At 42.3% G+C, this 20477-nt stretch overlaps 2 protein-coding genes across 5 annotated transcripts; one reads left to right on the plus strand and one right to left on the minus strand.

Moving 5' to 3' along the window:
- Nucleotides 1–1287: 1287 nt before the first annotated feature.
- Nucleotides 1288–8256, minus strand: ap3m1 (adaptor related protein complex 3 subunit mu 1). 2 transcript variants are annotated; one of them, XM_083988236.1, is made up of 9 exons: nucleotides 7601–8256; nucleotides 6960–7237; nucleotides 5506–5677; nucleotides 5261–5398; nucleotides 5065–5150; nucleotides 4329–4462; nucleotides 4031–4238; nucleotides 2493–2637; nucleotides 1288–2399 (listed from the first exon to the last, which is right to left on the minus strand). In XM_083988236.1, the coding sequence occupies exons 2-9, from the start codon at nucleotides 7230–7232 to the stop codon at nucleotides 2299–2301; spliced, it is 1257 nt and encodes a 418-aa protein (XP_083844362.1). In that variant the 5' UTR covers nucleotides 7233–7237; nucleotides 7601–8256; the 3' UTR covers nucleotides 1288–2298. The 2 variants fall into 2 exon arrangements, with proteins under 2 accessions (XP_083844362.1, XP_083844361.1); XM_083988235.1 differs by having other exon boundaries at nucleotides 6960–8256.
- A 140-nt stretch (nucleotides 8257–8396) lies between these two features.
- adka (adenosine kinase a) lies at nucleotides 8397–19954 on the plus strand. Of its 3 annotated transcripts, none has more exons than XM_083988239.1 (11): nucleotides 8397–8802; nucleotides 11084–11158; nucleotides 12471–12524; nucleotides 13611–13689; nucleotides 13788–13960; nucleotides 14053–14161; nucleotides 17872–18042; nucleotides 18155–18190; nucleotides 18290–18404; nucleotides 18515–18601; nucleotides 18697–19954. In XM_083988239.1, exons 1-11 carry the CDS (start codon nucleotides 8711–8713, stop codon nucleotides 18819–18821), a joined length of 1116 nt encoding a protein of 371 aa, XP_083844365.1. In that variant the 5' UTR covers nucleotides 8397–8710; the 3' UTR covers nucleotides 18822–19954. The 3 variants fall into 3 exon arrangements, with proteins under 3 accessions (XP_083844365.1, XP_083844367.1, XP_083844366.1); XM_083988241.1 differs by lacking the exon at nucleotides 8397–8802 and adding an exon at nucleotides 9538–9661; XM_083988240.1 differs by lacking the exon at nucleotides 8397–8802 and adding an exon at nucleotides 9668–9805.
- The last annotated feature ends 523 nt before the right edge of the window (nucleotides 19955–20477 follow it).

A 20477-nucleotide genomic window follows, 5' to 3' on the forward strand; every position in this document is an offset into this window, starting at 1 on the left:
GGAGAATTTGTATGTGTGTGCCTGTGTGTATGTGTGAAGCGTCTTCACCTAGACAGCACCAGAGAGCCCTGCCTGTGATCCGTGGGGACAGAGCTCTGAAGAGCAGCACAGAATGTACAACCGCATTTTCATTGTTTTTATTTGGGCCTACTGAGCATGTAGCAGTCACTGACCCCTCACTGAGAGCGACAGGGTGTTCTTCTGTGTGTACTTGATGTGTTCATCCACACCCTGAATGTATTCTGATAGCTTCTAGCCCTGCCATCACATCTGCTGTGCCTTGGAAGAATAAAAGACTACGATTATGACTGAACTCGTGCCTCTTGAGTCACTGCTGCCATTACATAGAAATGAGTGAGTGTTGTGGGGAAACCAGCTTTGTGATTGAAATGCTACCATCAGCTTGCTAACACACCCATAATGACAATTTAACATGAGGATTATAAGAAGGTATAGTTCATTTAATACTATTTAGCATGTTGCATACTTTGCTGATTAGTACTAAACATAAAGTATAGCTGAGGGTGATGGGAAAGTTTTGCAGGTATTAAACCAACACTAAGTAACTTTTCAACCTTCATAAAATATTTTCATAACTTTTGTGATGATACATCGACTTACAACAAGTTGAATGACACCTCTGTCGTGGTCTGAGGGGGTCTGTATCTCTTTCTCTGGCACTAAGCAGCTTTGAGGAGCATGGTAGGAACCCTGCTCTCACTTAAGTTTCACTTTCACTTTTGCGAGTCACAACAAGGAGGGAACAGGCAAAACGGCACTTTAGCAATGGATTATGTTTGTGTTTTCACTTTGAAATGATCCACTGGAAACAGAAACTTAGTTTTGATGTCTTCTGTTAATTTTAATGCAGGATATTTACAGGGCTTCACGCTAGTGTTCTTGGGAAATGGAGTCTTCTTTCAGGCAAAACACTACCGCTTTGGTCCACAGGCGCCGCCAAACTCAACCAAAACTGAAAGTTCTTTAGTACTGCTTTAAACAGAAGTATTGGACAACATGGGCTTTAACTCATGATGGTGCTACAAATAAATAAGGATCACCAAAGTTACTATGATTCATCCTGTGAACATGAGCCACATTTATCATGTAAACTGGTCAAGTAGTTGTTGAGATATTTCATTAAAACCTCAAATTTCATGATGGTATTTGGAAAGTTGAGGAAAGGTCACAGGGATCTCCAGTCGGTAGGATTAATCCTTTAAAGGACATCTCTATAAAAGTGTTGACAATATTTCCAATGGTTTAAAAGAAGGACACAAAAATACGTCATTTTAAAGTTTTTATAAGACACCTTATAGACTAAAATACAGGTTCAACTTCATACAAGAGCTTTAAGTAGTATCTTCCACATGAACAATTGATTGTGCAAATGCTGTGCTGAGTAAAGAAGTTGCATTCAAGATTATGTGAGGATTTCCGAGTGCTTTTAATACAACTGTTCTCAACAGATTGACAGACTCATCCCTCGAGCCGGCAGATTGTAGTACTCCCTTCCAAAGTTAAATGTTGTACCTTAGATATAAGATATATTTACGATTTACTTCCCTCGGTTCTTAAAAAACATGCAGGTTGTGCTGTAGTGTGTGCTTGACGAAGCACTTGAATCTACTCATACAAGGCCACATTGAAGAGTGAATGTGTGCAAAAATACCTGCACTAAAGACGGTGCCTCGGGATGCACCGCAGCTACTCAGAGAAGTAGATACGTTAGATAGATTTTTCAAGAATAAACATGTGTATAAAACTGGCTACCTCTTATTGTGAAACATGGGTTTCAAAGGCATCGCTGCTTCTTCTTAGGCAACATGCAAGTATGCTTGAGAAAGTGTTGAAGTAGTGCGAAGCAAAGGCAGTGAGCTGAGAGTGTCCCTTTTCAAAGTAAAATATTCCCAAGAGGTAACACTCAGAGGATGATAAGCAAAATAAGAAAAAAATAAGAAAAAATATTCTTCAAAAATAGTCAAAAAAAACCAACAAAAGAGGAATGTTTCACACAATGCATCACAATTAAACTGTATAGAAACTAATAGCACTTCAACAAGGTCACACTGATTATTAAGGCATCCCTTTACAGGCCACTAATACCATCCAGTCGTATATAAGTAATGCCAAACACATTATAAATAACTGTTAGAATGCAAAAATCGTTCATTAATTACAATGAGACATAGGATATATAAGACTTATTGGAGAGCTGACTCAGCGGTGTGCGTGGCGAATTGGCCTCCTATTTGGCACATTGGATTGTTGACCTTTGACCTCTGACAGTCACGGCGCTCAGGTCCTCACTTGGAATTTCCCGGCTTTTGTCAGATATTTGACGCCTTTAAACGGCTTGTACTTCTCTCCGTACATGTCGAGACGACTCACCTTGAGACCTGCAGAAGGGGGGAAGGAAACAACGTGAGAAAACGGCAGGAAATGGAAATCAAATGCAAAAAAAAGAAGAGAGAAAGTATCAGATGAAAGACCTGATATGGCCAGCTGCTGTATCTTCAGGTCAATGTTGAGCGAGGGGTTCTCCTCAGGTCTGGGGGCTCCAGCCTGCATGCTCAGACTGCCTCGCAGGTTAGGAAGCTTCTGGGGGTTCAGTTTCCCAATGTCCCAAACCAACACCTGAGAAAACATAAACACACTTATAGTAAGGACAATGAAACAAAATTTCTCAATTTTGTTTCCTGCCACTTCCGTCTTTCAAGACCGTCTTCACAGAAAATAATTTGTATTTAAAAAGAGAAAAAATCATGCTATTACAGGCAGTTGTCTATTTAGGGGGAACTATTTAAGTCTTGTTAGTATTTCGCTGTTTTGGTCGCTTTTTTTCTTCTCTCTACGGAGCTCCCCCTACAGTTTCCTACAGAGTGCATATTTTCAACTGTCGTAAAAACTCACAGCTAAGCCCCCCCCCCCGCGGCCATGTGCACTTGTTTTCAACGAAGAGAAGGCAATCCGTGAGCAATGTCTACTGAGGTGGGTAACGTTAACAAGAGATTATGGATCACCGGGCGCATTTGTGTCGTAGCGCCGTAAAGCAGTCCTTGTTTCTCGAGACGAGATCTGGAACACCGGGTCGGAGGCACTGATCTTGCAAGGTTGGTTTTTGGCCAAGAGACTCTAGGTGGAAGGCAGAGAGCCTCCACTCTCCCCGTAACAAGTCACTTAACCATCTCAATTAATCTGAAGCTGTTAAATTAAAGGGATAGTTCACCCAAAATTCAAATTTCACTCATTATCTACTCACCCTCATGTCGACTAAGGGCTGGGAGAAGTTTCAGAGCCATCCGTGCCTTCTCTGAGTTACAGGGGGGCTGGGCGCAGCACTGCATGTCCATATGACGTTTGCGAACGGGGCTCACTTTTCTTCGTCCAAAAAGACACACCAAAAAACATCCAAATACCTCCATAGTGCTCGTCTGTAATGTCCCTGTAATGGTGTTTGTAGCGGAAGCTCCCAGTGTCTCAGTTCATTGCTCTGCCTGTGTCAGTGCAAATCTGGGAGCTTCCGCTACAAACAAGCTTAAAATATAGACTTGTTAAATTTTTTTTGGAACAATTTCTCATGTCGGGGCTTCAATACAAGACGGACATTACAGACGAGCACTATGGAGGTATTTGGATGTTTTTTGGTGTGTCTTTTTGGACGAAGAAAAGTGAGCCCCGTTTGCAACCGTCATATGGACATGCACTGCTGCACGGAGCCCCCCTGTAACTCAGAGAAGGCACGGAGGACTCTGAAACTTCTCCCAACCCTTAGTCGACATGAGGGTGAGTAGATAATGAGTGAAATTTGAATTTTGGGTGAACTATCCCTTTAAGGTGCACAATTTGCATAGTTCCTCTTTAATCTAACAATTATAAAGCAGGCAAATAGGAGGTGAGCAACAGTTGGTAGCATTTGACAAGACTAATAAAAACTGAGCAGTATAATAGACACTGAGCACATTCTCACCTTTCATTTCACACAGACCTATAAATCACTTCTTCGACACTCTTGCATGTGGTTGGTTACCTTGGTAGTGAGGTCATAGGTGTAGTTTCCCTGTGTGGGTGTGAGGTTGACACTGAGCACCGTTTTAGGCATGTGGACAGTGACCATCATTCCCTCCACTGTCTTCCCCATGGTCTGCTTGGGTCCGATGGTGATGTCCAGGCGACCACAAGATCCCGTCTCCATGAAGCTGATGTTCTGCTTCACGTACACCGGGATCGCCACGAGACTGAGGGTGAGAAAGCGCAAATGAATAAATTATCTGGTCCCATACAATTCAGTCTTGATGATTATTAGATTAGTTTTTATTTTGCTTTACTTCTGAGAGCTGACGTGATAGGTCATGAGTGTAAAGTTCCCGTCTGGTGGGATGAAGGAGAGGACGCGCTCTGACTCCCAGCGCTTAAACCGCACACACGGGTGGAAACTCATGTCGTCAAGAAGACGAGGATTCTGTCAGCAAAAACAGCAACAGTGAGTTTTAGGGATGTAACGATTACTTGTTTTCACAATTAATCGTGGTATTAAACGCCACAATTATTTACTCGTAAAGATTCCTAAATACCGTTACTTTCACAAAAAATTTATGTTGGAACCTTATTGGCAGATGTGCGCAAAAATAAAGGTAAATGCACAGATACTGGTCCATTTAACTAACGTAACACTGAATTGGTAGGAATTTAAATGTTAGCATGTCATATTTAATAAAAAAAAAAAGCAAAACAAAACAAAAAAGATTAAAATAAATGCAAACATTTGGTATAGATAACAATTCATGACCTGAATATTTCAAACATTTCCAAGAATTGGTCATATATTAATAGATACTTGAAATATTTTGTGTAAACAATGAGTAATGTAGTTATATTTTGACTATATTTGATTTTACACATTCATAATGTTGTGAAATTAATGAATGCAGAATAATCGTGAAAATCGTAGTACCGTGATTATTTCTCTGACAATAATCGTACCAAGAAAATGTATAATCGTGACATCCCTAGTGAGTTTTGAACTTGCACAAATACACAAACGCTACGAAGAAATGAACCCACCATGAAGGACAGTGTCAGGTCGGGCATCCCCGTGAGCCGTACGCAGGCTTCAATTACACCCTGGATCTCTGCAAATACTGTTGTGCCTTAAAACAGAAAGGTCAACAGAGACATGGGTGTGTTTAAAGAGTAAACCAGATCCAATTAATGTCCAATATTTCTACTATAAATATGTGATTAAATAAGTGGTTTGTACCTGATTTGTCCAGAATGGCATCTATTTCCTCAATCACATCAAAATACGCTTCATTATTAGTGTATTTAACACCAGCCCGCCTCCATGGGATGTTGGATAATTGACCTGTTGGCAACGTATCTCCAACATTACTACTTCCTGCAAAACACACAACAAAGGGCAACAATGTTAACATGCACACGAACACTGCAGGTTTTACATCAGATGCGGTTGAGGTAACAATGTCTGGGCGATATCTGTTTTACCTGTGAGCGTGTTGACGACTGATCGCAGGATAGTGGGAGGCCTGATCATCTCTTTGAGGACATTGGACTCTGTCGCTAGCGGGAAGCCGTTGTCCAGCATCTCCTCCAACAGCTCGTACACCGTCACCACATTGTCCTTGATTATATTTTCGGAGCATTCTCCAAAGTAGTCCTGTCAATGTGGCATAGTAGTGTATACTAAATGTGCACATGGAGGATGTACAGTGTACTGAAATACAGAGTATGTTAGGGGTGTCAAACTCATTTTAGTTCAGGGGCCACAAACAGCGCAATTTGATCTCATGTGGGCCGGACCAGTGAAGTAATAGCATAATAACAAATAAATAAAAAGAATTTTGGATTTTCCCCCTTTGTTTTAGTAAATTATAAAGGTATTCACAGTTAATAGACTATATATTTACAAAACATATTATGAACAACCTGAAATTTCTTGATAAAAATATTTGCAATTTCAAATTTTCACACTGAGGGCCGGATCGGACCCTCAGCCGGGCCGGTTTTGGCCCACGGGCCGCACGTTTGACACCACTGGTTTACACAGTGCTGAACAAAGCAGTGGTTGTCAAACTTAAAAGGACACATAAACTGACGCAAATTGGAGCACAGTGTATTTTGTATGTTTTTTAAATAAGGGTTCCCTTATTTAATAAGAGTTTGAAACTATGACCAAAACAGCCATACATTTTACCATTGCAAAAATTTGAGATGAAAATATGGTGAAAATAAATTATTGTGATTATCATTATTATTATTATTATCACTCTTTTTGCTGGGTTGTCACTTTGAGAACCAATGCAATTGGTACCAAAGCAACACTTGCACACACAGATGTGCACCACCCTGACCTCACACGGTCTGGTTTAATGTGTGATGGCTGAGTGAATGGCTCCTCCTTTTTCCTCCATACATTTGCATTATGAGGAACTACAGTACAAACAGCAGCACACTCTAAAGCCAGCACACAATCAGTTTTTTTTTCTTTTACAGACTGTTCATTAGCCTTGGTAGAAGATACTTTATTGTGTTACTTTACCAGTGTGAAAACACTGCAAACTCAAAGTTAGTATGAAGTGTGCAACTGAACCACAGCTCCAGGCCATACTCAACAATAAAATGCACCACAGCTGTTTTAAAAAGCAAAACATTTTGCTGAGTTGCTTGTTTGCTTCCTGTATCATTGTTACTGACTTAAAAAATATGTGAGGTGGAGGGTTGATAACTTAACTTAACTTTTAGCCACTGGGCATTGCATGTTATAGAAAGTTTGTGACACAAACAAGCCAACAAATAGTGGGATGCATGTGAGAAAAGCAGCATATTGTTTCACTGCAAAATGCGATAATGTGTTCACATTATCTAGACACAATATCCTCATTCTGCCTCAACAGATGCAACATTGTTACACACTAACTAGTCTGGGAAAAAGAGCCAACCTGAAATGTGTCTGCCACTCTGTGCAGGAACTCGATGACAAACAGCGGGGGGACCTCGGTCTGGATGACGGAGAGGAAGAAGAGCTTGCCCCTGTAGATGCTGATGAGATAGTGGTGAGGGGTCTGCAGGACCGGGGGCACATTCTCCGGCTCCAGCGCCTTCTCCTTGGCCTCGAAAAAGTAATCGCACACACTCCGGCTGATGACACTCTTCCAGTGTTTCTCCAGGAAGATGTCTCCAGAGTGATTAATCAGGAACAGGCTGTGGATCATCTCAGCTGCAACAATGAGCTGGTTGTTAGTTCATTGTAGTTGGTTAGTTAGTAGTGGTCTGTTATTGAGACAGAGGCAGATTTATAACAACTGTATTCCTCCTCCACATCTGTCGGTCCACAAATCAAAACAATGCAATGATTATTGTCAATATTTATCCACTGTCAACATGTCAAACTAACTTCCACCTCAGGTAATTTAACCGGTTTGCTAACAACCACACGTTGGTAAGTTCCGATATTTTCTCCTTTTTTTATTTTACAATATGCATCAAAAAGCTAAAACAAAACAAAAAACCCAGAGGCGACACGAAAGCACTAAACAGATGATAATGTAGACAAAGTTTCGTGTATTGTTGAAAGTTTTACCTGCTTACTCCAGCTGACTGTGCCAAGAGTGAAACACTCGGTGCCAATATGGCAGGACAGTGTGGAGCGGGTTGAGGCGACGCCTGCAGACCGAAGTACACGTAAACGCAACGTAGTCCCGAGTAGGTGTCAACAAATCAAACCAACTAGCCCCAAACCTCATGAGTGAGGTACTGAGATGTGTTCAAATGTTAACCTGCACCTATGTCCGCCTGATCGATACTTTCAGAGCAAAGTTGATCACTTTTTACTCAGGCAACGTTTTCGGGCAGCTATTTGGGATTCGTCGCCCTGGGCAGAGTCTTGCAGGTGTTTATGCGGCCCCTCCTACATCAAATAAAGTTCCTTGGAGGAGTTCTGGCAGATCTTTATATCCTATCTATAGACTGTATATAAAAAGGATCTTAGCACTCATCTTGAGTTTCACATGTAAGAATCTAAATGGCTGCCATAATTATTAAGCTGCTCTTTAAGTGTTTTCATTTATAAAAAGGCAGCTTAATAATAATAATTATTATTATGTATCACCAGTAAACCATTAATCCAGTGAGTTAAATAACTCTATCGTTTATTTTTTAATATGGGGAAACATATATTTAGTAATTTTTATAACTAAACCTTCAACTGAGATAAGAAAGAACTAAAATCAGGGCAAGTTGAGTAGATGGCCAAACTCCCCATCCCACCCCACCCCTTTTCCTGGTAAGAGAAATTGCCTTTTAAACAGCAAAGGAGTAAATGCTCCATTGTGTTTACAAGTGATTGTTTCTTTGCCAACATTTCATAGACCATAAAACCAAAACAATGACACGCTCCATGGGGATGTGGGCAGACAGCAGAGTCAGGTGAAGAAGCAAAGTAAACCTTTCAATGGCCGAATATCATGTCAACAATAAGATTATATCATTTACAAAGTGGGCGGCCACGTACGACTCAATATAACACTTTTGATTGGTGGAGCTCCGTGAAGACGGCGGCCGCCTGCGAGACTCGACTCTGGGTCACAACACCCCATCTATTTTGTGTGTGTGCGCGCAGCACGACCGCGGCCACATTTTCTCACCGGTTAAGGTGATTGCAACGTGCTCCAGTGTAGTCAACTAGTCAACCATGGCCTCAGACGAACCCAAAGCAAAGAAAGCCAAACTTTCAGAGGAGGAGAAGACGGAGTCTCCAACTAAAGAGACTCCTGCCAAACTAAGGTGACCGAAATATTCAAGAAGAGAAAAAAAGCGAACAAGAAAACAGGCAGTGGAGGAGACACGAGCCTCGTTTGAAATGTTTGAATGCTAATGAGAGCTCAAATCTCCAGTTTGCAATGTTTACATTGAGATATCATGAATATTTTAATTTGAAAACATTGGTTTCATGCGTCCTGTTGAATATGTGTTAAAGCTAATAGCACGGCGAGGAGAAAGGGGGTCGTCGTTTGTGCGGAGCGGAGTAAAGTCCCTCGGTGCTGTTACTCTTTAACACGCTGCTGCTGCTGCAGCTGGCAACTGTTGGCTAATTGTAGAAAGAAAGCAGTGTCTGGTCTGGTGCATTCACGGTGCTGTTGTCAGCTCGCCTTTGCAAGACGCTGCATGCTCAGGTGTGTGTGCCAGTATCTAATCTGAGTTCAACGTGACCTCCGCCTGCCCCTGCAGGGTTTAAAGCAGCAGGGAGACACAGGACGCTCCGTCCATTCAGCGCCAAGGACCGCTGCAGAGAGAAGCTGCTGGCTCGAGCCATCCAGCACCGGCTCCCAAAACAAAGCATTGCGAAATAGTCACATGGTCCTCTCCGTATCTTGTGTTTTGGTGTGATTTTTTTTCCTTCCTCAATAAGTGTTGATCTTTTCGACCATCCGGCTGGAACCTGCAGGTTCTTGTCATATATCAGGGTGTCTCTGTGATCAGCACGCTTCTCACGGCGTTATTTAGCTTCAAAGGAGTGAGCGGATTCAGACTAGACTGGGCAAAACAAGCCAATCACCAGACAGAGGCAGACTACCCCCGGACCTTCCTCCTTCAGATGCCTCCAATCACCCAGGCCCGGGTGGGCGGAGCTGCGGTTGCAGGGGTAAATCGATCTGGCCGCACACTGAGCTGAAATTGTGAAGTTTTTCAATCCTCAGCTCTTCCTGAGCCGGTTTTTTAAGGTTGCTCAACAGGTCTGTCACTACCTAGCTGTTACACAGAGAGAGGGAACCATGTCTGCTGCAAGGTAAGACCACGCTGGCATCCAGGGATCTGATCTAAATCCAGACATTGGTCCTGGTTTTAGTGTAATTGGCTTCAGAAGCCCACTTATCACCTGTGTGTGCAGTGGGAGATGATAGTGAGGCATCTGACACATAATGTTGAGATGTTTTCTGTTTTTTAGGCTGTCTCTCCTATTGCGTTTTCATAAGCCGTCGTCCACGTTGCACCATCCTGCTGCATTAAATCTTGCCTTCGGGGCAATTCTTGAAAGAAAGGCAGCATGGGGAAAATATACTCGCACATGTTCATGTGGTGGCATCTGTCATGAGCTGTGTTCAGAGTTTTCTGCATCTGGGGGTTTCCCACAAACACAGACAAGACACAGATAAGATGGATGTGAAATTAACATGCCACACCACAATTGCTTGGTGCTTTTTGCAGTATTACTCACAGACTGTCAGTATTTCCTTTTAAATAAGTTTAAGATTCACAGGGTCAAACCGAGAAGAGAAAGTCCCATTTAGTGTCAACACATGATGATGTGAGGTGATTTTCAGTCACTGCCTCGTGTTTTTCGTGGCCCCGGCGGTGAGAATGTTGCTGTGCTGTTGTGAAAATAATGTGTTTTTTTTTTTTTTGGCAATCACAAGACTCGGATTTGCAATGATATTCAAACCTTGCACTCACTTGTTTGTGTCTGTGCAGTGCATTTTTGTCCCTGAGGGAGAGACGTGCAGCAGCCGGCTGAGTGCTCTCCTGATGTTGCCTTGCAGTGAATATCATAACATGGTTATGGATGCACGACTGATCGACTGAGTGTCTCACAGCCGACCACATCCATATTTATCTGTAGTATTATTTGATGAGTCATGTGTTTCAATCCATGACTTGTGGATATGTATTAGGCTATTTCCTCTTTTCTTTCTTTGTGAATTGGGAGTTTTAAATCATGTGGTTGAAGTCACATGGATGCAAAGCTGTGAGATTTGTAAATTAATGGTTCACACTGGGATTAGAAACCCAGCACACCCAATGCAGAGAGTGAGAGTGAATTTTTTAAGTTCAGTCAGTTTGTCTTTGTACAAACGAGGGCTGTCTGCTATTTTAATGAATGACCGACAAGGGAGAAGAAGCTGTAAGTGATTTCAAATCCAGTTGAATTATTAAGAGCAGTTGCAACAAGTAAACACTGGATTGTACAAGATGTCCCCTTACTGTCATGCCATTGAAATGGGAAGTGATAGTAACCAAGTCCTCTGACGCTCTGCTTTTCCTTTAACACGCTGCCTTTATGTTTCAGCTCTAATTCACTCTTTGGGATGGGAAACCCCTTGTTGGACATCTCTGCTATCGTGGACAAAGACTTCTTGGACAAGTGAGTGAATGAGATTCTTTACACTTCAATAAAGTACTTTCATTAGTGGTTGTCGTCCTCCCTGCTGAGAAGCAGAGCTGAGAAATCCCCAAAACGGTTGTAATCTACCGCACCAATTATTTCTTAAAGGGGAATATTAATTCACACATGGTCCAAGTCATACAGACCCTAGAATTATATAGGCAGTTTTAGGCACAAGAGATATAAGTATTTTGTTCCAATGTTGAATAAATTACTCCATTGTTACAGACATGGAGCCTAAATCCATTAGTATGCTGCTGTAACATCTGGATAAAGCACAGTCACAGTCAGATCAAGTGAAATATGTGGGTCTGACCAGAAGAGACGGAGGCTCCTCGATGCAATTGGATCAATAGAGATACAAGATAATGGTGATAAAACAGAGCAGAGCACAGGAGACAGCGTCAGCAGAGATGTCTGTGCTGCAGATGCACTCCTTCAATAGATCCTGAAATGAGATAGTGTATCATATACACACACAGTGATTGGTATAGGACTGTTAAAGCTGAGTGAAACATTTAGTGCCTCTCCCTGTTTTGTCATTATGTTCACATTTGTAATCATCATTTATCAGCGTGGTTAAATAAATAACATGAGCCCAGCCTTAAGCCCCATGAGCTGAACACAAAAAACTTACATTGACTTAATAAGTCATCCTCTTCGATGTAAACATGGCAGGGTTTCTGTAAAGGCAGTGATCCACTACTGTGCTCCACTGATCCAGAAATTTTATCTCAGCTTATATATTTATGTATTGATTCAATAATCAGACGTATTTTATCCTCAGTCGACATATTTCTCAGTTGTGTTAGTAGTTTTCTGGTCTGTCCAAGCTCTGACACATCTGACCAGGTCAAAGGACTCCTCTGGGTTCCAGCTCAGAGTCCACTCTCAAAAGCCTTGCGTAAACCCCTGGATTAGAGCTAAAGCAGCCGACCACAGCTCTAATTCAGTCTCACATAGAATAAACCAGGACTAAATCTGCACTGTAATCCTCAACCTACCTTTGTCTTTCAAGGAAACTACTCCCCTTGAAGCATTGTTGATGAACATGCTGATATGGGAGTGATGATAGTAATAAAGTCTCTCAAAGATTTTCCCTGGGATGTATTATCTGAAATTTCATTAATCACATTTTCCATAAGGGAGGGTGGGTCAACCTATTAGGCAGCAGCACTATAGTGTCTGCAAAGTCTAATTATGTTGACATTATCCACATCCTTGTAATGTGGGATTGAGCATATGTTTCTGATGATGTGGAGAAATGAATGACTGTTAATGTCTTTTGCAGGTACACGCTGAAACCCAACGACCAGATCCTGGCAGAAGACAAACACAAAGCGCTGTAGGTGTCTCCCATACTGTTAATATTTCCTGTAGAATATAGGTTGTGAAAGAGATCTTGAACTCCTACAAAGTGTAGTCTGCAGGGAGTAAAGTGAAATGTCCATGTCCTCATTGAGTTTGCTCCTCTCTGTTCTGGAGCGGGCCAGACAAAACAGGCGCACACCAGAAAACACCAGGACTGACCTCCGTTCCTTTATAGACAGCCAATGGCAGAGCAGCAGATCCTGCAGAGAGAGAGTCTCGACCAATAGCAAACCAGGACACTTCGCCTCCCCAGTCCCTCTGAGACAAAGCTAAAAAGCAAACATTTAACAGCAGGAGATAAGAAAGTGACTGTGGGTGAGAGGGAGGGTGTACATTTACACTGACTGATATGTGAGAGCTGTTTTAAATTGAAAAAGTTAGATACAGCATTTCTGCAATCACTTTACTGTTGAAGCTCATGTGAATTATTAATGTCATAGATGATTTGTAGAGAGAAGAGAGGGTGTCTTCATAAGTTCAAGTGGAAACACTTGGGGGACACAATGAAACAATTTATTAAAAGAAAAAAAGAAAAAGTGAGTCACCAACTTAAAATTTATTTCTCCCAGATGTTTTGGCATCATCTGGCTCAGTCTCTGGGCCATTTTAAAAGCTGTCACTTAATTCTGTTTTCCAGTGACGCATTTGAATAGACTTTCTCCCTCACATCCACATAAACCACACAAATGCACGTCTCAGTGTGCGAAGATATGTGCGCTATATTTAGACCACAACATGCTAAATCAGAGAGCCCCAAGCGTGAACATCAGCGAGCTGCTTCAGTCACGTTGTTATGTAACGGGCGTAAATGGTTCAGATAGTATAATCAATGACCAGTCATGCGTGTACTGTATATTTTACCTTCAAGAAATGTTTTGCATAGAGTACAGTCTGACACCAGATGAGGTTACCGGCCGTCACGTTACATCCGTCACAAGCACGCCTCAGGGGTGTACACAGTGAAGCTAAGCTAACTGGATACGGGCAGAAATTAATGCATTTTATGTACCTTCTTTTGAAAAATGTAAATTAGTAAAACGTCATATCCATCTCTGTGTAGATTTGATGAGCTGGTGAAGAAGTTCAAGGTGGAGTACCACGCCGGAGGAGCCACACAGAACTCAATAAAGATTGCTCAGGTCAGTCAAGTACACACAAACTCACTTCCTGTCTCGACAACACTATAAAATTCGCTGCCGTCAAACTACCAAATGCTGATCAGAGCTGTCGCCTGTAGTGGATGATCCAAGAACCCCACAATGTGGGCACGTTTTTCGGCTGCATTGGCAAAGACAAGTTTGGCGGCATCCTGAAGAAGAAGGCTGAAGAGGCCCACATCGACGCCCACTACTACGAGCAAGATGAGGAGCCCACAGGGACGTGTGCCGCTTGCATCACCGGAGACAACAGGTGGGTAATTTAGATTAACGCACATTTGTTTACTCTTTATAGCCTAATCGTCGCCTATCTACAGCTCTCCATCTGTTGTTTTCTCCTCCCAGGTCTCTGGTAGCTAACCTAGCTGCTGCCAACTGCTATAAGAAAGATAAGCATCTAGACCTGGAAGAAAACTGGAAGCTGGTTGAAAAAGCTAAAGTCTTCTACATCGCTGTGAGTAGTGAAACAAACAAACCACTATGGTGTCTTCTGTGACGGATACGTACGATATTCTGCTTTGTTTCCATTATGTGGGCATCAGGGGGCCGACAGGGGCATTTTGTGGACACTCTGGTTTTCATTAGAGTCCATTAAAAGATAAAGATCAGGGGCCGTATTCTCAAAGCCTTTTATCTTACCGCTAGGAGTGCTCCTAACTCGCACTAAAAGTTTTTACGTAGGAGTTTTTTCTTAAAAGCTATTCACAAAGCCGCTGAGACCTACTCTTACTAAGGATAAATCACTAAGAGCACACTAAGAGTCACGCCCCTGGTGACGCCCCGTTGCTATGGATTACGTCAATTCTCGTGCACGAATTAGAGGCGCTCAACACGGTGATTGGTTGTTGAGTGCCAGCGGTCGAAAAGCAAGGAAGTGGCATAGGCTACAACCTAGTCCGATAAAATAGGTATTAACAGTGGGTGCAGTCGGCAGAATACACGCATGATGACCACGGATGTATTATATTATAGATCCATGATGATGACACGTTTGTGCAGGACAAGCAATTACAACAAAGAATCGTCAAAGGAATATTGAGTGTGCTGGCTTTTTTATCCCCTTTCAGTCTGCTGCTGTCGTGGTGCACCTCTATAAGATTTAGGCTTATCTTTAAAAAAAAATGTTTGGGTGTGTTTTGCTCGCTTGCAGACCACGAGAATGACGCTGTGCACATAAGAGAGAGAAAGTAAACAAAAACCACGTGAATATTATCATAACCATGGAGGTAATTGCAATCGCCCTGCTATTAGGCCTAGTCCAATCAGCATTCCCTATACTTTACCTAAACACTTTAAATATCAGCCCATACCGCCATTCAAATCCTCCTGACATGATGACTGAAAACGGAGAAAACAAACGGAAACGCAAGCCCAACTGGTCACAGGACCAGTTATTGCTGTTGGCCCAGTTTGTGCTGGAGAGGAGGGAGATTATAAAGGGGAAATTTGGCTCGGGGGTGACGAGCAAGAAGAAGCGGGAGACGTGGGAAGAAATATGCCGAAACATGAATGCTTCGTTCCCTGCAGTGTGTCGCACAACTGAGGAATGTGAGAGGAGGTGGTATGCGCTGCAATCACAGTGTCGATTTGAGATCGCAGACTTTAAAAGAGCCGTCGCGGCAACAGGTAAGTCCACTATAACCTTGCTTGTATAGGACTTGAAAAGCTAGAGCTAATATGACTTTCCTGTGAACGTAAAATATGTGCTGTATCAAGGAAAACCCAACACGAGCCGGCTGTTTAAAACAGAGGGGGGCCCTTGGAGAGAAACGTTACAATGTGTCAGTTTTTTCTGTGTGCCTGCGTCTTTGTTGCTTTTGCTTTTCCGGTGGTAAATAAACTGTTTTGGTAAACTACTTAAATTTAAGTCATGCAAACGTATTTCACACTCGGATACAGTCATTTTCAGCAATTAAATTAAATTTAACAATATTGCAATTAAAGTTATTTAACAATATATTAAATTTAAGAAACAATAAACAAAGCCTACAGTGATATGAAACGTTGTGAATTAACTGAAACATTTCATGTGTTGGGGGAGGATCTGCACCAAAGCCACTGTCCCCAGTTGCATCAGTGGTGTATGCTGTCCTTGGATCAGACACCAGCATAACCGGCCTTGAGGGTGCAGCTGATCCTGCAGTCCAGCTACTACATGAGCTTGAGGGGTATGCATGCAATAATTGCAATAGACGTGGAAAACCTTTTTGTGTAATCTTTACTGAATTACAATGTGCAAGTGTACAACCCACTTCCCAAAAATGTGCTTGAAATTATACATATCTTCCCCACAGGTCAAATCAACAACAAGCAAGTCCGGCATCACATCAGACAGCCCCAGCTGCGCCTCTTCTCCCAGCCCTTCCTCCTCTCCCAGCTCTCCCTCTCCCTCCTCGTCCAGCTCTTCCTCTTTCTGCGCCTCCTCTTCCAGCTCTCCCTCTCCCTCCTCGTCCAGCTCTCCCTCTCCCTCCTCGTCCAGCTCTTCCTCTTTCTGCGCCTCCTCTTCCAGCTGCACCTCCTCTTCCAGCTCTTCCTCTTCCAACCGGCCCTCTTTGTTCACCGCCTGCCTCTCCTCTCCTTCCTGCTGCCTGTGCTCCACTATTGAGGAGGAAAATGAGAATGGAAATTCAGGTTTTAAAAGCAAAAAAGAGGCTCCTGGATTTAAAGGCTGAATATTACAGTCTGAAGATAAAGGAAATCACAGAAAACAATAAATAATACATGTTATGAATTACAGAACTGTGTGTTGACTGATTTGTGCCAAAGTGCTTACCTAAAGTGTGTATACACAAAGTGATCCCTAAATGCCAGTCCACTCTGTGCCACACGGCCAGCGTCCTCATCATCCTCATCATCATCATCATCATCATCATCATCATCATCATCATCATCATCGTCGTGGTCATCGTCATCTTCTGGTTGTGGGATGTTCCTCCGTTTGCAGAGGTTGTGGAGAATTGCACACGCCGTAATAACTCTGCTCACCCTCTCTGGGCTAAGGCGTATTTCGCCGTGCAGGACATGAAATCGGCGTTTCATCTGCCCAATTCCTCTCTCCACAACATTTCGTGTTTTTTTGTGCGCTCTAACATACATAAACATAAACAAAATAATAAATATGGATTCCACAATAAAAAGCGACAAGAGCCAATACCATTTTTTACTCATATGCGTAATCACTTACATGTTGTAATTTAACTCTGCTCCCGGTCGTGGATTGAGATAGGGTGTCAAGAGCCACGTCTTGCAGGGATAGCCACTGTCACCCAGCAAGTGACATCCAGCTGGTACATGGTGCCTCTCAAAAAGCTGCCTCAGACCACTCTCCATTAATATGCGCGAATCATGAGTAGATCCAGGCCACTTCGCAACAATGTCCAGTATTATGTAATTTGGATCAAAAACAATCTGTGTGTTGATGGAGTGGGCTTTTTTTCGATTGACGAAAATATCCTCATCTATTGATGGTGCAATGATTTTGATGTGTGTCCCGTCAACAGCACCGACCACACCGGGCATACCTGCGATTGCCATGAAGTTGGCTTTGATCCTGTGAAGTTGCTGAATGTCCAAAGGAAACCGGATAAACTGTCGGATGATATGTGGTCTACAGAGCGCGTTTATGGTTTGATTTATGGCACGGCTGACTGATGGTTGTGATATTCCTAAATTGTCCGCGTTGCAAAGTTGCATTTTCCCTGTTGCTAAATATCTAAGTGTTGCTAAACATTTAATTTCTGCACTGATCGGGTTATTTCTATTAGTTGGGGACGTTATTGCATCCCGCACTAATTCAACTACAATACCTATACCCTCACGATTCAGCCGATATCTTTTCAGCAATTCACAGTCCTGCATTTCCTCCAAAACAATCCGCCTGGCTGCAGCCATTTCCGATTCTTTGTGAATAGGTCTTAGTGAGTTAGGAGTCCTCACGAGGACTTTTAAGCTCTCCCAGACTTAGGAGCTACTTTTAGGCATAAAATACTTTGTGAATTACTCTTATTTTAAAAAACTAGGAGTCCTAAATTTAAGACTGACACGCCCACTTTTTTTAGGAGTTGCTCCTAAATTCGGCCCTTAGGAGCTACTTTTAACCTTAAGATTCTTTGTGAATACGGCCCCAGATCAGTCTTGACCCTGTGTCGTTCGTCCTTCCTCCAGGGTTTCTTCCTGACTGTCTCCCTCGAGTCCATCCTGAAAGTGGCGAAGCACGCGTCTGAAAATAACAAGATGTTTTGCCTGAACCTCTCCGCACCCTTCATCTGCCAGTTCTTCAAGGACAACCTCATGCAGGTCATGCCCTACGTTGACGTGCTGTTCGGCAATGAGACGGTTAGTCAGACTTTCACTGCACATTCTGCACACAGTCTTTGTGTTGACCACACACACTTATACAGGTGTTTGTATGTAAAATATATACCCTAACCTTCTTTTGGTTTCTCAGGAGGCAGCTGCATTCGCTAAAGAGCAAGACTTTGAGGTGGGTGGACTTGTTAATATTCACACATTATTAAATTGTCAGCATTTTTTCTGTATTTTGTGCATTATGAACTGGTTGTGTTGTGTGTTTTGCCTGTAGACTAAGGACGTAAAGGAAATTGCGAAGAAAGCCCAGGCTCTACCTAAAGTCAACAAGAAGAGACAGAGGATTGTAGTTTTGACCCAAGGGAAGGATGAAACCGTTATGGCCTTAAGTAAGATTTTCTATTCATTGTTATTTTGGCAATGCTCTGATTCGTCAGTCTGTTGTTCTCCTGCAGATGTTAACCTCACAGGTTTCAATTTTTCCCTTATGTTGTTCAAGGTGACAAGGTCGAGACTTTCCCTGTACTGAAGATTGACTCAAAGGACATCGTCGACACAAACGGTGCAGGCGATGCCTTTGTAGGAGGTAAGTTTAACATTGGACTTAACATTACAGGATTGCTTTGGGTCTTTCCTATGTTCTTTGCAGATTTCTACAATAGTGTTTCCTCTGTGATGCAGGTTTCCTGTCTGAGCTGGTCCAGGAGAAACCACTGGATCAGTGCGTGAAGGCCGCACACTACGCTGCCAACGTCATCATCAGACGAGCAGGTTGCACCTTCCCAGAAAAACCCGACTTCAAGTGACACACTTCCGGACATCTTTTCCTTCAGCCTGAAGCCTCATGCTAATCCTGCCATCCACAACTCTGACACATAAGCTTCACCATTTTTACAAATGCTACCCTCAAGTCCCGTATTGCCTTTTTTTTTTAATTATCTTTTTGATCAGCTATACCCGTCCATGTTATTTTTCAATCCATCCACACATTATTTCTTACCAGTTATCAGTGATTATGGGTGACCCCTGACATGTGCCTGTCTGTGTCCTCAACGTGGTGCCACTAGAGGATCATGAGCTAATCCAAGGATTTATATATACATATATAGAAATCAACATAAAGGACTCGCAGTTACAGCACATGATGTTTTAATTTTGGATCTAATTGTGGTAATCAAACAGTTTATGGATTGTTTCTAAATGTTGTTTGGCTCTGACACTGCCAGCGTCAGCTGCACTGAAACTGATCAGACTGTCCTGGGAATTTACAAGTTGACGTCTCATAAGTCTTTTTTTTTTTTTCCTCCTGGACACAGAATCAAATCACATGAGGCTGATTCCACAATGTGAGGACACATAGTACACAGAGGAATGAAGAATTGAACACCTCTGTCAAAGGAGGTTTTTGGATACTGTGTTGAAAATGTGCAGGAGTGATTTGTTTTTAGATTTTTGTAAGATTAATTTTACCTTAATGTGTGTAGTAGTTTTAGTTTAATAGGCCAGTTATGAAACCAAATGTCTCTTTTTTTTTTTTAACACACTTTTTAAATGTGTTGAAGTCTCTGCCCGCCATGTCCCGTGAACACTGTCTAACTTCACGTGTACTGTGTCAATTATACTCAGAAGTTACTGTGTCCGTTAGTGTTAGAATCGTGGAAGTTCATATTGTTTGGGCAGGTGCTTCTCATAACGAGTGCCTTTTTTCTGTTCCGAGGCCTACTTGTGAACCTGCATTTGTCCGTGCTAAGAAACTTGCACCCTGAACCCGTGACGGGCAACTCAGTGGCCTGTGGGGTTGAAAATGGACACGTGACATCTCTGAAATGCATGTTAGGTAAATGGTATTGTTGGAAAGAGATACAGACATTATGTTTGAATGTTCTCTGTCTGAGGAATACAGTGGGCATTAAAAATGACCTGTCCTGTGTTACCCGAATCAGTGGCCTGGTGTTGTTTCTGGGTGCGTTTTGACCTTGGATTATATGAAATACGAACCCGCTTTAACTCGGTTATTTAGATCTGACTGGAAGTGGAAATACAGATTTCACATCAGCATATTTTTAATATGTTTATTGGGCAACTACTGCTGCAAATGAAAGATGAAGAATTTGGGTGGGAATCAAGAATGTGAAATGGGGTCAAACTTTTTAAACAGCCTGAGGTTTGTGGTCTGTTGAGGTCTGTGCAACCCTGAATACTTGAATTGATATATTCTGAATATCAACATAGTCTGAAATGACATTATGGAAAATAATCTGTTCAGTGGCCTGAAAGCAAAAGAGATGTTTTGAAACTTGTGTGTTAAAATAATGTGTCCCTTTGGCCTTCTTGATAGATACACCAGAAACCTTGTGACCTTTTATCACTGCTCTCAGTAAAATCAAGCCTTTGATCTTATTTCTCAATCACTTTTCTGTCAGGGTAAGTTTTTAAATGCTTTTTATTACGATTTTTTTATC

This window comes from Trachurus trachurus, assembly GCF_905171665.1.
Source record: "Trachurus trachurus genome assembly, chromosome: 15".
Lineage (NCBI taxonomy): Eukaryota > Metazoa > Chordata > Actinopteri > Carangiformes > Carangidae > Trachurus > Trachurus trachurus.